Source organism: Pan troglodytes, chromosome 5 (assembly GCF_028858775.2).
Source record: "Pan troglodytes isolate AG18354 chromosome 5, NHGRI_mPanTro3-v2.0_pri, whole genome shotgun sequence".
NCBI lineage: Eukaryota > Metazoa > Chordata > Mammalia > Primates > Hominidae > Pan > Pan troglodytes.
The window spans coordinates 120,801,198-120,817,275 of NC_072403.2; the positions used below are offsets into that span (position 1 = coordinate 120,801,198).

The 16,078-nt window shown below is 41.0% G+C and overlaps 1 protein-coding gene across 24 annotated transcripts in view; it reads left to right on the forward strand.

The window, feature by feature from the left end:
• ARMC2 (armadillo repeat containing 2) overlaps positions 1 to 16,078 on the forward strand; it is a 202,404-nt gene that overhangs the window by 36,290 nt on the left and 150,036 nt on the right. For all 24 annotated transcript variants that reach the window (XR_010157759.1, XM_054686854.2, XM_001149668.8 and 21 more), the window contains one exon: positions 11,103 to 11,179. Coding sequence is in view for 23 of the 24 variants with exons in the window: in XM_054686854.2 (XP_054542829.1) it covers positions 11,103 to 11,179 (77 nt within the window). In the remaining variant the exon portion in view is untranslated. The remainder of the gene's footprint in view (positions 1 to 11,102; positions 11,180 to 16,078) is intronic.

Consider the following 16,078-nt stretch of genomic DNA (forward strand, 5'->3'; position numbering starts at 1 on the left):
GCACTCAGTGAATAATTGTTGATTGGGCGGGCAAATGGAAGAAAGTTTCATATGGCTATCCCGGCTGAACGAACAAGTCACATAAAAGGAGAATAAGACAGGCTGGCTTCTGGTTTTCTTAAAGAATCACTCAGTGCCAGAAGGCAGTAATGTCTATGAAGTCCTAAGTGTAATAAGGGGTAACTGAAGAATTGTATTGCCAGTCCAGTTGTACAGAAGCAACAGATAGACACTTTCAATATGAATGAACTGAGGGAATATACTACTCATGCACTTTCCAGAAAACCTGTAGACAACAAAATGATGAGTCAAAATTCAAAACCTAGAAATGAAGAAGCTATGGTAAAAGCATTCATGGTGAGTACAGTAATGATTTTGTTTTCGTATTGGATTAAAACTAAACAACTCTGCTTATGGAACAGAAACCTTGACAATGTGGTAGTAATATAAATAACCAAAACCAGTACTTGGGAGGAAGTGTGAGTACTGATTTCTTTACTTTCATAATGGCGAATAGATTTGTCATTAGCTAAAGTCTGAAATTGAAATATATAGTTGGAAAAATAATGATTTCAGCATCCTAATGTTTTTCATTACTTTTTTCTTAACTTTAGAGAGATCTTTTAGAAACTATTCTCTCTTTGTGAAGACCCATTCATCTGAAGTTCTACAATTCCTTCAGTTTCACCTCAATTTCTGTTCTTTGTTAAGTTCAAGCAAAGTTTATACTTAATGCTTTTTCACTACAATAACATGTATGGTATGATTCCATTTATGTGTATCCATTTAGCTGTCCTCCCTCCTGCCCTTCTGTTCTTTCATTCTTCTATCTTTTCCTCTGAACATATGCAGAAATATGTCTGGAATGATGTTGACCACATATTATGATGTTTATTTCTGGGTGGTGGGGTCCTGGATACTTTTTAAAAAATCTTCTTTGTACTTTATTATATTGCCTGGCTTTTAAAAAATAATAAATATATCATTTTTTCAAAAACAATGAAGTCATTATTCTTTTAAGATTTTAAGAGCGATGTGGCTGAGAAACTTTCTATTTGGAAAAGACAAAGACATTGGCCTGATTTTGTAGAGACCCTCCTTCTTTCTGTCCGATAAGCGTTTCCTGGTAAGCAATGCCCTGTGCTGAGGGGTTGAGAGATAGAAGAGTGGACCCTGTCCACGAGGAGCTTACCAGCGTGTCAGGCCTTGCTTCTCAAGTATGGTCCCTGGACCAGCAGCATCAGCATCCCCTGGGAGCCTGTTAGAAATGTAAGTCCCCAGACTTACCAAATTAGAATCTGCATTTTTATAAGATCTCCAAGTGCTTTGAATGCACACACAAGGTCTAGAAGCACTGTTCAAAGATGAACTCAAATGCTGGAGGAATGAAAGGGGAACTGAAAGAAGGTATACTGAGAGTTTAGAGGTCAGAGCAGCTAATTCTGACTTAAGGATCTAGGGAAAATTCCTAGAGTAGTTGGGATTCGGGGGTGCATCTTGAAGGTTGATTTTCATGAGGGATGGAGCACTGTGTTCTTGGCTAAAGGAGGAGCATAAGCCAGAAGTGGGATTTGACGTGGCAGTGGCAGGAGGCATCCTGAGGCTGCAAGCCATAGTGCTGAGCAGCATGTCTGGAAGGGAAGTTAGGGACACATGACAGATGGCCTTCAATGCTACTCCCAGGTATGTGGGTCCATTGTTTAAATAAAGGTGCACCACTGAGAGGTGACTTTCACTGTCAGTTATGTGAAGGACGAATGGGGAGAGGAGAGCCTGGGACAAAGGAAGCCATTGGGAAGCTGTTGTAGCAGTTCTAGCATAAGGTGTGAAGGGAGCACGGCACCAGGGCATTCAGAATGGAAAGCAGAGATGGAACCCTGCATGGCACTGGTTAACACAGTAGCATGCTGCAGAAGAGGCCAGTCACAGCCACTGCTCCCTGTACTGAACGAAATCCTCACAGATACAGCACTGACAAGTTACAAGGGCTTTTCACATGCAGTGCCTTGAAACTGTGGGGCTTTGAATGTTAAGGGGAGTATGAAACCATGAGCCTTTAAGCTAAGGGAATTTAAGGTTAACTAAGTTAAGCTAACATGGATAGCTACAAAGCAATATATCTAATCGTGTATATATATATATATATATAGAACTTTAATAATAACCAGTTAGTGATTATTGAAAAAGGTGCCAAGGGGTGTGTGTGTGTGTGTCTGTGTGTATGTGTGTGTGTATGTATTTTAGTCTTGTGCCCAAGCCAACACTATTAAGTACCTTGGAGGACTTTCTTAAAATTTTGATCTTACAGACATCGCTTTAAAACCATGTCCTTTAATTTCAAGTGTTTGTGTATAGCTATTTAAGTAGAATGCTTTAAGTTTAGTAATTAAGAAAAAGTGATCATCTGGCTGGACACGGTAACTCACACCTGTGATCTTAGCACTTTGGGAGGCCGAGGTCAGGAATTCAAGACCAGCCTGCCCAACATGGTGAAATCACATTTCTACCAAAAATACAAAAAATTAGCCAGGTGTAGTCCCGGCTACTTGGGAGGCTGAGGCAGGAGAATCGCTTGAACCCAGGAGGCAGAGGTTGCAGTAAGCTGAGATCGCACCCCTGCACTCCAGCCTGGGTGACAGAGTGAGACTCCGTCGCAAAAAAAAAAAGAAAAGAAAAGTAAAGAAAAAGTGATAATCTGTCTGGAAACTGTATATCTAGTGCTTTAGGCTATGAAACATGCTGAGGGGACCCTCCCCCCGTTGTCCACCCCTCTGTTGGCATTACCAAATTGCAGTCGAAGTATGGAAGAGACTATAAAGCAGGATCAGCAAACTAAGGCCCATGAGCTAAATCCAGCCCATTGCCTGTTTTTGTAAATAAACTGTATTGGAACACAGCCACACTCATCATTTACCTATTGTCCATGGCCATCTTCACACTGCAGCAAGAGTTGAGTACTTATGACAGAAACTGTGTGGCCACAAAGCCTAAAACATTTACTATCTGCCTTGAACCTACACAACTTGAATCTAGTTTGAAAAACGAAGTGTCTTTTTCTTATGGCAAGGATAAGTTTAGTTCAAAAGTTGCTAAATTTTCTCTTATCCATAAGCATCCTTTACAATTTCCTTACATGTCATTTTTTCCAAAATGGAAATAAATTTATTGACTTTTTAAACATTCCAAATCCTTCTGTTTAATCTACTTCTTAATATTTGTTTAGTTATTCCTCCAAAGTAGGAATAAACAAACTACAGCCAGCCAGGTCCGGTGGCTCACGCCTGTAATCCCAGCACTTTGGGAGGCCAAGGTGGGCGAATCACCTGTGGTTGGGAGTTTGAGACCCGCTTGGCCAACATGGTGAAACCCCCATCTCTACTAAAAATCCAAAAATTAGCCGGGTGTGGTGGCACATGCCTGTAATCCCAACTACTTGGGAGGCTGTGACAGGAGAATCACTTGAGCCTGGGAGGTGGAGGTTGCAGTGAGCAGAGATCACATCACTGCACTCCAGCCTGGGCGACAGAGCGATACTCATCTCACAAACAAACAAACAAACAATATAACTACAGCCCAGGAGCCAAATCTGGCCATCCATCTGGTTTTTGTTTGTTTTGTTTTTCTTTTTTACAGCCCTTGAGCTAATAATGGTTTACACACTTTTTTAAATCATTACATTTTAAATGGTTACAAATGTAACCATGTAGTACCTGGATTTTCCCACTTGGCCCACAAAGTGTGCAATATATTATCTAGCTCTTTAGGGAAAAAGCTTGCTGACCTCTGACTAAAGAACCTTAGTCATAATAATTAGAAGAACTGTCAGAATTATAGCAAAGTCTGAATTTTATAGTTTTTTGTTTGTTTGTTTGTTTGTTTGTTTGAGACAGAGCCTCACTCTGTTGCCCAGGCTAGAGTGCAGTGGTGTGTGGTGTGATCTTGGCTCACTGCAACCTCCGCCTCCCAGGTTCAAGCAATTCTCTTGCCTCAACCTCCCGAGTAGCTGGGATTACAGGTACACGCCACCACCCCCAGCTAATTTTTGTATTTTTAGTAGAGATGTGGTTTCGCCATGTTGGCCAGGCTGGTCTTGAACTCCTGACCTCAAGTGATCTGCCTTCCTCAGCCTCCCAAAGTGCTGTGGTTACAGATGTGAGCCACCATGCCTGGCTAATTTTATAGTATTTTTAAAGAAATATACTTGTATTTCTTTGGGGTGCATGTGGTCCAAAAGTAGATATTGTCCACATTATTGACTCATGGATGGGCAGTGGTAACTCGAGTCAGTCCGTGTGTAGCACTGCCATAGCCACAGATTGGTTCTGGCTGTTCAGAGTGAAATGTAGGACCCTCCTCACTGATTGCAAGAGAAGACTTTGCTTTTGCTCTTAAACATGTGGGCTGAGGAAGAGAGGCCTGGGAATGCCAGACCCATTTTGCTTTAATCAGAACTCCAACCTGGTTACAGCTGGAACTGAGGGAAGGGCAGAGCTGAGAGAATCGCAGAAAGATGCAGCCAAAGGCCTGATTGCACCATGCCTAAAACCCACCCTACCTGTCCACATTCAGGTTATGTGAGTCAATAAATTGCATTTATTGTTTAAATCCATTAAAATTAGGTTTTTGTTATTTGTTGATCAAGATATCATAAAGAACAAAACAGTGCCAATCTGCCTGTACGAAGAATTTCACAGAGGAGCTTTAAGAAATAACTTCTGAAATTATTTTTGGTACATGAAAAATCATTGCAAAAAATTTAATTACAGTCTTTAATAATATGGAACAGGAAACTAGGAAGAACAATTTTGCTGGATGACTGAATCAAGATCCAAAAACATCTGATAGGCAGGAATGCTTTGCCAAATGCGGCACTGTGGAATTTAGGAAGAACAAGCAAAGGCCCAACCTGGATGGGAAAATCTGCCTTAGTGCACACGCAGGAAAAGGTTAGAGACACCCACCACTGTGACGTGACCACCAAACCGCTAATGTCATTTTAGGCTGCAGCGTTACGTAGAACATCTCTCTGTCCTCAAGCCATACTACCTTTGGCTGAGTGCTGGGTTCCAGACTTTAAAAGGGATCCAGACAAGCGAACACTCACTTTGAGTAACTGAGTGTCCTGGAAGAGATTTGAAACCGCATCATGTGAGGAACAGTTGAAGGGACCGGAGGAGTTTGTTGATGACATCAGTGACGACCACAGCCATAATAGTAAACATGTATTAGTTACCATGTGCCTGGAACTGTGCCAAGCAATCGCACATCCTATCATTTAGTCCTCACAACAGTCTCACATTGGGGGTAGTGTTATTTACCACACCTTTCTACAGATGAGGAAACCAAAACTTACCCGAGGTCACACAGCTATAAGTGGTCGGACCATGGGATTTAAACCATAGGAGATGACTTTATGTGGGGAATGCAACATCTTTAAATATGTGCAGGATTATCAAGAAGAAAAAGAATAAAGATTTGTTTCATGCAGTTCCAATTAGTAGAACCAAGACCAATGAGCAGAATTTACAGAGAAACAGATTTCTTTTGAGTACATAAGTCCGTCTATTCTTCCTTTTCTCCTTAATGGAGTGATTTTCTTTTCTTGTTGCCTCTCTTCCCCATTCAGTCTTACTGTGGGACTTCAGCTCTATGGCTGTGTGGAAACCCTGGTAGGCTTCCCCTGCTATCCTATTCCTCCATGGCTACGTTCTGTTATTTCCTCTGCCTGAAATCCTGTCAACCCTTGACTTAACGGAACCTCTTGAATGTGTTCCTTCTTCTCCAGTTCCACTGTCACCCTCAGATTAGTCCTTGTTCCTTCTCTCCAAGTCTCCTAAATACTCTTGTCATTGCACACCCCCAAATCACATCACTTCCTTGTATAAGAACCCATGACAGTTCCTTATTGCCTGTCAAATCAGATTCATTTACTCAGCCCATAGTGTGGGTTGAGTAAACCCATAAAAACCTTCTATGACTGTCTTACTTGCCCTGGGCACTTATCCCCTGCCCTCAGTATCAGTCTGCTTATGCCTGTCTTTATTTTCACTCATGCTATTCCCCTTCTGAGAGTAGTGTTGTCATTTGCTGGTTTAACTTTTATTCTTTTATTATTATTTTTTTTTGAGGCAGAGTCTTGCTCTTTCACCCAGGCTGGAGTGAAGTGTGCAATCTCGGCTCATTGCAACTTCTGCCCCCTGGGTTCAAGCGATTCTCCTGCCTCAGCCTCCTGAGTAGCTGGAATTACAGGCGCCCGCCACCATGCCCGGCTAATTTTTGTATTTTTAGTAGAGATGGAGTTTCACCATGTTGGCCAGACTGGTCTCGAACTCCTGACCTCAGGCGATCCGCCTGCCTCGGCCTCCCAAAGTGCTGGGATTACAGGTGTGAGCCACTGCGCCCTGCCTTTTATTATTTTTGAGACAGGGTCTCACTCTGTCACCCAAGCTGGAATGCAGTGGCACAATCACAGCTCACTGCAGCCTTGACCTTCTGGGCTCAAGCGATCCTCCTGCCTCAGCTTCCAAAGTGGCTGGGACTACAGGTGTGTGCCACCATGCTAGATAGTTTTAAAATTTTTTTTTAGAGGGAAAGTCTTGCCATATTGCCCAGGCTGGTCTTGAACTCCTTGAACTCCTAGGTGCAAGTGATCGTCTCACCTAGGCCTCCCAAAGTGGTGGCATTACAGTCGTGAGCCACCATGCCGGCCAACTTTTATTCTTTTAAGGCCCATTTTGTAGTCCACTTCTCCCACTCACTAATCACTTCCTTCTTAGCACCCTCTAGTTCTTACAATCTGTTGAATTTCACATTCTAGTACTTTATTAACAACTCTATTGGACTTTTCCATTAAAAAACAGTGGTTCCTTAGTTCCTCAGAGTAGATTTTAAACTTCATCAGGGCAATGCCATGCACATTCTTTAGCTCAATAAGATTTGACTCTGGACTGCTTAGACAAGTGATTACTGACTCATAAGGAAAGAGAAAATTAATCTGTTTATTAAGTTCTTCCAGTGTCAGTGTACTAAGCAGAGTCATTGCATTCAATTTAAGATGAGGAAACCAGGCTCAGCGCAGTGGCTCACACCTGTAATGCTAGCAATTTGGGAGGCTGAGATGGGAGGATTGCTTGAGGCCAGGAATTTTAGACCAGCCTGGTCAGCATAGCAAGCTCCCCATCTCTATTTTTAAAAAAAAATTAATGATGAGGAAACCAAAGCTAAGTAGTTCACCCAAGGTCACAATGCCAATAAAAGTTAGACCCAGGACCCAAACTCAGGCAGCTTGGCTTCAGAACCTACATATACCCACCACAACATAAGGATCACGTAGAACAGCACTTAATACCAGTCCTGTGCTCTTTTTTTATTTCTAACATTATTATTACTTTTTTAAAATTATACTTTAAGTTCTGGGATGCATGTGCAGAAAGTGCAGTTTCATAGGTATACATGTGCCATGGTGGTTTGCTGCACCCATCAGCCCATCATCTACATTAGGTATTTCTCCTAATGCTATCCCTCCCCTAGCCCCCCACCCCCCGACAGGCCCCAGTGTGTGATGTGCCCCTCTCTGTGTTCATGTGTTCTCATTGTTCAACTCCCACTTATGAGTGAGAACATGCAGTGTTTGGTTTTCTGTTCTTGTGTTAGTTTGCTGAGAATGATGGTTTCCAGCTTCATCCATGTCACTGCAAAGTACATGAACTCATCCTTTTTTATGGCTGCATACTATTCCATGGTGTATATGTGCCACATTTTCTTTATTCAGTCTATCATTGATGGACATTTGGGTTGGTTCCAAGCTTTTGCTATTGAACAGTGCTGCAATATGCATACGTGTGCATGTGTCATTATAGTAGAATGATTTATAATCCTTTGGGTATATACCCAGTAATGGGATCGCTGGGTCAAATGGTATTTCTGGTTCTAGATCCTTGAGGAATTGCCACACTGTCTTCCACAATGGTTGAACTAATTTACACTCCCACCAACAGTGTAAAAGCATTCCTATTTCTCCACATCCTCTCCAGCATTTACTGTTTCCTGACTTTTTAATGATTGCCATTCTACCTGGAGTGAGATGATATCTCATTGTGGTTTTGATTTGCATTTCTCTAATGACCAGTGATGATGAGCTTTTTAAAATATATTTGTTGGCCGCATAAATGTCTTCTTTTGAGAAGTGTCTGTTCATATCCTTCATCCACTTTTTGATGGGATTTTTTTTTCTTGTAAATTTGTTTAGTTCTTTGTAGATTCTGGATATTAGCCCTTTGTCAGATGGATAGACTGCAAACATTTTCTCCTATTCTGTAGGTTGCTTGTTCACTCTGATGATAGTTTCTTTTGCTGTGCAGAAGCTCTTTAGTTTAATTAGATCCCATTTGTCAATTTTGGCTTTTGTTGCCTTTGCTTTTGTTGTTTTAGTCATGAAGTCTTTGCCCATGCCTATGTCCTGAATGGTATTGCCTAGGTTTTCTTCTAGGGTTTTTATGGTTTTAGGTCTTATGTTTAAGTCTTTAATCCATCTTGAGTTAATTAGTTCTGTGCTCTGCTTGAGAACTGGGAGACCCAGCACTGCTAAGCATTTGCATATAAGAAGGACACTTCATTTTTTCCCCTAGAAGTGGGGATACATGCGTGTGGTATTTATGTAGGCAACCTCATCACTGACCGTGACTTGAGGGAGAGTGGACCAGTGACTTTGGAAGCCCATTAGTTGAAAAGTATCTTGCTTGATTTTAATAGTTGTGTAGGGCAGGTGTATGTATTGAAAGCAAGGCCTTGTCCCTAGTCTCAAACCTTCTTGTTATTTCTAGGAGTGATAAATATGAGAACTTCCTTGGCTCCACACCCTGACAAACTTGGTATTTTACCTTTTCGCAAGGTTGATTCTTTTATTTCTGCCTTCTTTGAGAGGTCCCTGTCCCCATAGCCATTTTCGATTGGCTAGTGACATTTGCTATCATGTATTTTTATTATGTACAAATAAAGCAGTTATTTCTGAATATTAATTAGACAATTTTTGGAAAATTGACTTCATCTTTTTCCTATTTTATGATTAAAGGAAGTGTTAAGTGTTTAAAAAAAAAAAAGTGGGGGTGGCTGGTGGGCGCCGTGGCTCACACCTGTTATCCCAGCATTTTGGGAGGCCGAGGCAGGCGGATCACCTGAGGTTGGGAGTTTGAGACCAGCCTGACCAACATGGAGAAACCCCGTCTCTACTAAAAATACAAAATTAGCCAGGCGTGGTGGCACACGCCTGTAATCCCAGCTACTCGGGAGGCTGAGGCAGGAGAATCCCTTGGACCTGGGAGGCGGAAGTTGGGGTGAGCCGAGATCACGCCATTGCACTCCAGCCTGGGCAACAAGAGTGAAACTCCATCTCAAAAAAAAAAAAAAAAAAAAGGTGGGGGGAACATGTTAATGAAGTAAAAAATGGTATTTGGAGAAGCTAATCTTCAGGGCGGTAGGAAAGGCCAAGGGCTAAGCTGCAACATGGCATAGTCACTGGGGAGCTCACTACACAGGAAGGAGAAGCCACGGGCACATACAGATGTCCACAGGGACTATCACATGTATAAGCCTTCTTTGTGAGTTTTTTGGAGCAACTATTATATTTGATGGACAAAAAGAAATTTTGATATAAAATTTGCACTCTTCTTTTCCTGGTGTTTTTTTACCTTGGAATTTTGTGCACATATTTAAAAGTAAGTACTTCTAAGTGTCAGCTCTGGCTAAAGAGAAGTTGTATCCTTCAGAGATGTTCTCTACATTAAATAAAACTTTTTAAAAACCTGAGCATATAATCCTGCTGTTGGCCAGCCACTGCTCTTTTATTTGGAATACGAAATATTTATCATCTGGGGACTGTCCAAATTTATTTTCAGTTTTTTAATGTTTAAAATATTTCTAAAAATAAATATTGTCAGAGAATATTAATTTAATTTTAAAAATGGAATCGGGGCACATTTTTATGTAGTGGAAAGAGAAGCAAATTTGTAAATTATGAGACCTAAGTTCCAAATCTGTCTTTACTGTGTGACCTTGGGCACATCTGGCCAGCTGGGACACAGTTTCTTTATCTGCAGGGATAGGGGGAGGGAGGAAGAGAGAAAAAGAGACAGAGGTCTTTCCCAGCTCCCAAAGGCTAAGCTTTTGTAATCCAAGCATCGCAGAGTTCTTTCTTATTGTAACAGTGACCCCTTGTGGTATATATCCTTAACCAATTTTGTTTTGATTTGCAAAGTAAACTGGATTTTTTGTTCTTTCTAGTAACTGTATTTCATGTTGTTAGGCAAATATGACTTGTTTTAAAAAGATAAATCTTACTGGGAAATCAAAGGTAAATTAAAGCAGCATATAGAGGCCAGGGGTGGTGGCCCATGCCTGTAATCCCAGCACTTTGGGAGGCTGAGGCGGGCAGATCGCCTGAGATCAGGAGTTTGAGAACAGCCTGGCCAACATGGCGAAACCCCCGTCTCTACTAAAAATACAAAAATTATCCGGGCATGGTGGCATGTGCTTGTAATCCCAGCTACTGGGGAGGCTCAGGCAGGTTGCAGTGAGCTGAGATCGCGCCACTGCACTCTAGCCTGAGCAACAGAGCAAGACTTCGTCTCAAAAACACAAAAACAAAAACAAAAAAACCCCACATATAGAGCACCAAACCCCACCTTTTAAACAATTCTCGATGGTTTCTTCAGAAACTGTATATCGGCTGGACACAGTGGCTCACTCCTATAATACTAGCATTTTGGGAGGCTGAGGCAGGAGGATCACTTGAGACCAGGAATCACCAGCCTGGACAACATAGTGAGACCCTGTCTCTACAAAATATTTTTTAAAAATAACCAGGCATAGTGGCATGTGCCTGTAGTTCTGGCTACTCGGGAGCCTGGGGTGGGAGGCTCACTTGTGCCAAGGAGTTTGAGGCTGCAGTGAGCTATGATCACAGCACCACTGTACTCTAGCCTGGGTGACAGAGTGAGACCTATCTCAAAATAATAAATAAGAAACTGTATATAGCAGACTCTTGTCATTTACAAAATTAGAAGTGTTTTCATGTTTGCGCTGAGTGTTTTATGTATTCTTCCTAGGGACCAGGGGAAGAGACATGCGAGGGCCTCATCATGCCCCAGTAGCTCAGACCTGAGCAGGCTGCAAACCAAAGCAGGTGAGGGGTCCCCACACTCCTTCATCTACAGCATCTCCACTTGAAGGAAAGATGTTTGCACTGAAGATATCTATGTTGGCCACTGGAAACTTCAGGAAGTTTGTCCAATTTGGTCACAAATCAACATTTATTTTTATACATTTTTAGTATATTCATACAATGTTACCATCTTACCACTACCCAACTCTGATGCCTCAAACATCTATAGATGACAGTCTTTTTTTTTTTTTTTTTTTTTTTTTTTGAGATGGAGTCTTGCTCTGTCGCCCAGGCTGGAGTGCAGTGGTGCAATCTCGGCTCACTGCAAGCTCCACCTCCCAGGTTCATGCCATTCTCCTGCCTCAGCCTCCTGAGTAGCTGGGACTACAGGCGCCCGCCACCACGCCTGGCTAATTTTTTGTATTTTTAGTAGAGACGAGCTTTCATTGTTTTAGCCAGGATGGTCTCAATCTCCTGACCTCGTGATCCGCCTGCCTCAGCCTTCCAAAGTGCTGGGATTACAGGGGTGAGCCACCACGCCCGGCCTAGATGACAGTCTTAATGGTTTTATAGAAATCATTTTGTAAAAGCATTTGGAAAGTTGCAAAACTTGACATTAACATAGTTCTTGGGTTCAAAGCTTGAGTTCAAGGCATTGCTTGACTGGGCATGGTGGCTCACGCCTGTAATCCCAGCACTTTGGGAGGCTGAGGCAGGTGGATCACTTGAGGTCAGGAGTTCAAGACCAGCCTGGCCAACATCGTGAAACCCCATCTCTACCAAAAAAAAATAATAATAATACAAAAATTAGCTAGGCATGGTGGGAGGGAGTGGGGCACCTGTAATCCCAACTACTTGGGAGGCTGAGGCAGCAGAATCACTTGAACCCGGGAGATGGAGTTTGCAGTGAGTCTAGACCACGCCACTGCACTCCAGCCTGGGCGACGGAGTGAGACTCATCTCAAAAAAAAAAAAAAAAAAGATAATTGCTGACTTAAATGAAACTATATTAACTTTATTAAGACCGTCCTTTGGGCCTTTAAAGTGTTTAATTGAGAAAATACATAACAATATAAACCACAGTCTAGAAATGATACAAAATGTATTCATGCAATAGAATATAGTTGTTACAAAAGTGAACTCATGGGCTTTTGTAATATTGTAATATTGAGTAAATTCAGTACAAACATAATATGAGATGAAACAAGTTGCAAAAGCAAAGACATATATTGTTTATGGATACACAGCCATGTGGTAAGCATGCGAAGTCAAGTGTAGTCATAGTAACCAGTGGATTTAGGATGGTGGTAACCCCTAGAGGGAGAGGAGGAGGGGAATGGATGCAGGGAGCCACGTATCTGTAATGTTTCATTTCTTTAAAATAAGGGAAAGGATAAAAATATGGCAAAATGTTAATATCTGACCAAACTAGTGTGGGGTACACTGATGTCTGTTATATTCTTCATGTATTTTTGTACCCATGAGATTTTACAATACTAAATAGTAGATTTAAAAAATTTTTATCTTCAAAACTTAGTTTTTTATCAATAAAATGACTTCTGTGCCATTGGGAATTTCTTTACTCAGGAAAATCTTAGATATACTAATTTCTGAGCCAGCATAGTTGCTAAGGATTTTACATTTACGTGCTAAAAACATCAGCCAATCCAAACATTGTGTCAGGTTTTTTGTCCAGAACTCAAAGCTGTGGTTAACAACTATAACCACTGAGACAGCAAAATCTTCAAAAACATGCTGAAATTTTTGCTTGACTTACCCAATTTCCTGTTGAATCATAATGTTTATATTTAGCAAACTGTGAACCTAGATGAAAGTGCTTTCTAAAATATTAGATTGTTGCCCAAGATTGAGACAACCTTATTATTATTTGTGTGTCTGTGTGTATCTTAAAAAGCAATTATATGATTCCATGCTTCATTTTCTAGAGTAACTCAGGGATTGTGTATAAAATGGAGGCAGGAGGAGGCCCAGCGTGAATGAAGAGGTGGAAAGGCTGTAGCCAGACACAACTGTGCCCTTTGAAATTCCTGGGAGAGGGTTGGAAGGAAACCCTCATACCAGTGACTGAGTAACTTTGGTTCTGAGAAGAAGCAAATCTCAGAAACATTCAGAAGGGCCCGTAAGGGTTAAATAAATTGTTCTGTGATTTCTGATTCACCCCTATAATTCAGCTCTTTCTGGGGTGAATAAGTTATCCATTTTATTTGTCCTGAAAAACAGGTTGATAGTCATGGTTTCTCATAGAAGTTCTCTATTAAGCAGCATATTGCATAGGAGGTAAAAAATGCAGACTTGAACTTATTGGACTCAAAGTCTGGTTTCTAGTAAATTTAAGTGTGTTATAAATATGTGTCAATTAAATAACTCGCCTGACTTATTTTCTGGCTTTCACTTGCCTTGATAATGTTGATTTTATTTTATTTTTTATATACTTTGGACTTTGAATAGGTTAGTTATCCACAAATATGAGCAACTATGTTTTTTGTATTACTTGAATATTCATGTTTACTTTTAGAATCCATATCCATAAATTATCAAAGTTAAGGCAGATTCATAAAAACAATGACCCAAAAGATTGAGATGGTAGTCTACAAACTATCTGTAGTTCCAGAATCCCTGAGCCTGATGGGAAGTCAGTTAGAGTCTTGCTTTTGTGAATATTCATATATTTTGCTACAGGGTGCTGCCGCAGAAGACCCTACGGGGGTGGTACGTAATATGCAATGTGTATACCATATTGACTTTCTAAAATCCATATGTTCCTGCATCCCACACCACATCTGATTCCAAAGGTTTTGGATAAGGGATTGTGAATCTGTACTGATGTGGACTAATTTGTCCTAAAGACAATTCAATTTAGTATCTGATGGTGAAGTCTTGCATTGGGTTAGATAGATTATCTGAAACCTTGCTATTAAGGCTATTTACTGCACTGCAAATGTTTAATAATAGCTTTGTTGACAACCTCTATTTACTTTTGCTGCTTAGGTGATTTTGGATGCCCTGTGTGGCTCAGCTGCTCTTGGCAGTGGGAAGGGTTGATAAAAGGCAAGCCTGGACTTGCTGCAACTGGGAGTGGCCATTTCTAGCATGTAGTATAATGGGAAGGCCTGTGTGTTGGGTGGGACAGGTAGATTGTACAGCGTCCCTGCTTCTCCTGGGTGATATCAGCACCATTTGATGGTTTGAGGATTCATTTCAGAATTCAAATACATCTCTGAATTCAAATGAATTCTTAAATATATGCCATTATGTGTTATCTATGGATTTCTCTGCTATTTTCACAGATAATCATCAAGGGACTTTATTGGATTTCTTGATGCAGAGAATTTTATTTTAATTTATATTAATATTAAAAAATATTAATATGGATATTTACTAAGGTATTACACACATTCAATATGTGTTGTATATATTTTTCTCTTCAAGAATAATAATGCATTAGAGGCACTGGAAAATACAGAAGAGCACATAAAAGAAATTAATAATCCTAATCCCAATATTTAGAGATAACCATTGTTACCCCATTTTACAGAAGAGAGGTGAAGCAATTTGCCCATAGTCAACCAGCTAGTAGGTGGCAGAGCTAGGATTCAAACCCAGATGGTGACTCCAAACCTGTGCTATTGATAGGCCTCCTGCTCAACTTGTCCTTTGTTCAAAGTAGCCTGAAAATACATGGGCCATATACCCTTTTGCTCCTCTGTCTGTCTCTGTCTCTCTGTCTTTCTCTGTCTCTTCACTCTCTCTCTCTCTTCCAACATCTCACCTTCCAATTGTTCCTGATTTCTAACTCTTAGTGTGACATTTTTAGGGTCCAGGCATCTTCTGTGTGGACACTTAATTGTTACCAGGTCCACCCTGCCCCGAGAGGGCATGGACTCCCTGACTTGATGTAGACCAAGTGCTGGATAAAGGACTTAAGGGGTGGTCTTCAGAGAAGAGAGACTGAGGAATACATCTCAGGACTATTCAGTAATGCCTCAGCACAGCAATGCCACCTCCAGCTACAGTCAGTGTTTTAGATCTTGAGATACTGCCTGTGTGAAATATAATCATAATTTGCAGTTTCTAATATGCGTTACATTTCCCCCCAATGTTACCCTTTAGTTGGCTAGTTTGCTGCAAGTCAGCATAGCTTTGAGGTCAAATGCAGAGGCTTGGGAGTTATATGACCCTGGGCAGATAACTTAATATATCTGGGCTCCACTTTCTTCACTTGCAAAATGGGGACAGTTTGGGAACCTCCTCATAGTGTTACTGCCAAAATGAAATGGAGGCCTCCTGCATCTAGAGTACACAGTCAATGGTTGCTATTCCCTACAACCCATATTCACAGACAGCATCTACTCTTGATGGCTTGGTAGTATCACACAGGCATGAGATACTGCAGGGGTGATAACCTGTTTGTATACTTGTTTAATCAGGGAAATGAAATTAATTATATACTGTATATTGCTAAAGGTTTGGCACTGAGCTCAGAGCTTTACCTATACCATGTCTTTTAATTCTCATACCCTTGAAGGCAAATATTCTGTTTTGCTGATGAGGAAACAGAGACTCAGGAAGGATAAGAAACTGGACCCCATCACTCACCATGTCCATAGTGGAGTTGGGATTTGAATAGAGATTTGTCAGCCCCGAAGGCCCAGGCTTTTCTGCTACACCACACAAAATCACTTGGCATTAATGCTACTGGCCCCATGTTAGTGTGGACATTTTATTTCTATAGAAAATGTCCATTTTAGGTCTCCCTTTTAGAAAATTTTTCATTACACATTTTTAAAATCCTTATTCTTTACATATCTATAGTTACCTATTCTACATTACAGAGGGATAAGTTTAAGTAAAAATGTACTCAAAACTGTTTGCCTTACTGACAGTCATCAGTATTTACAA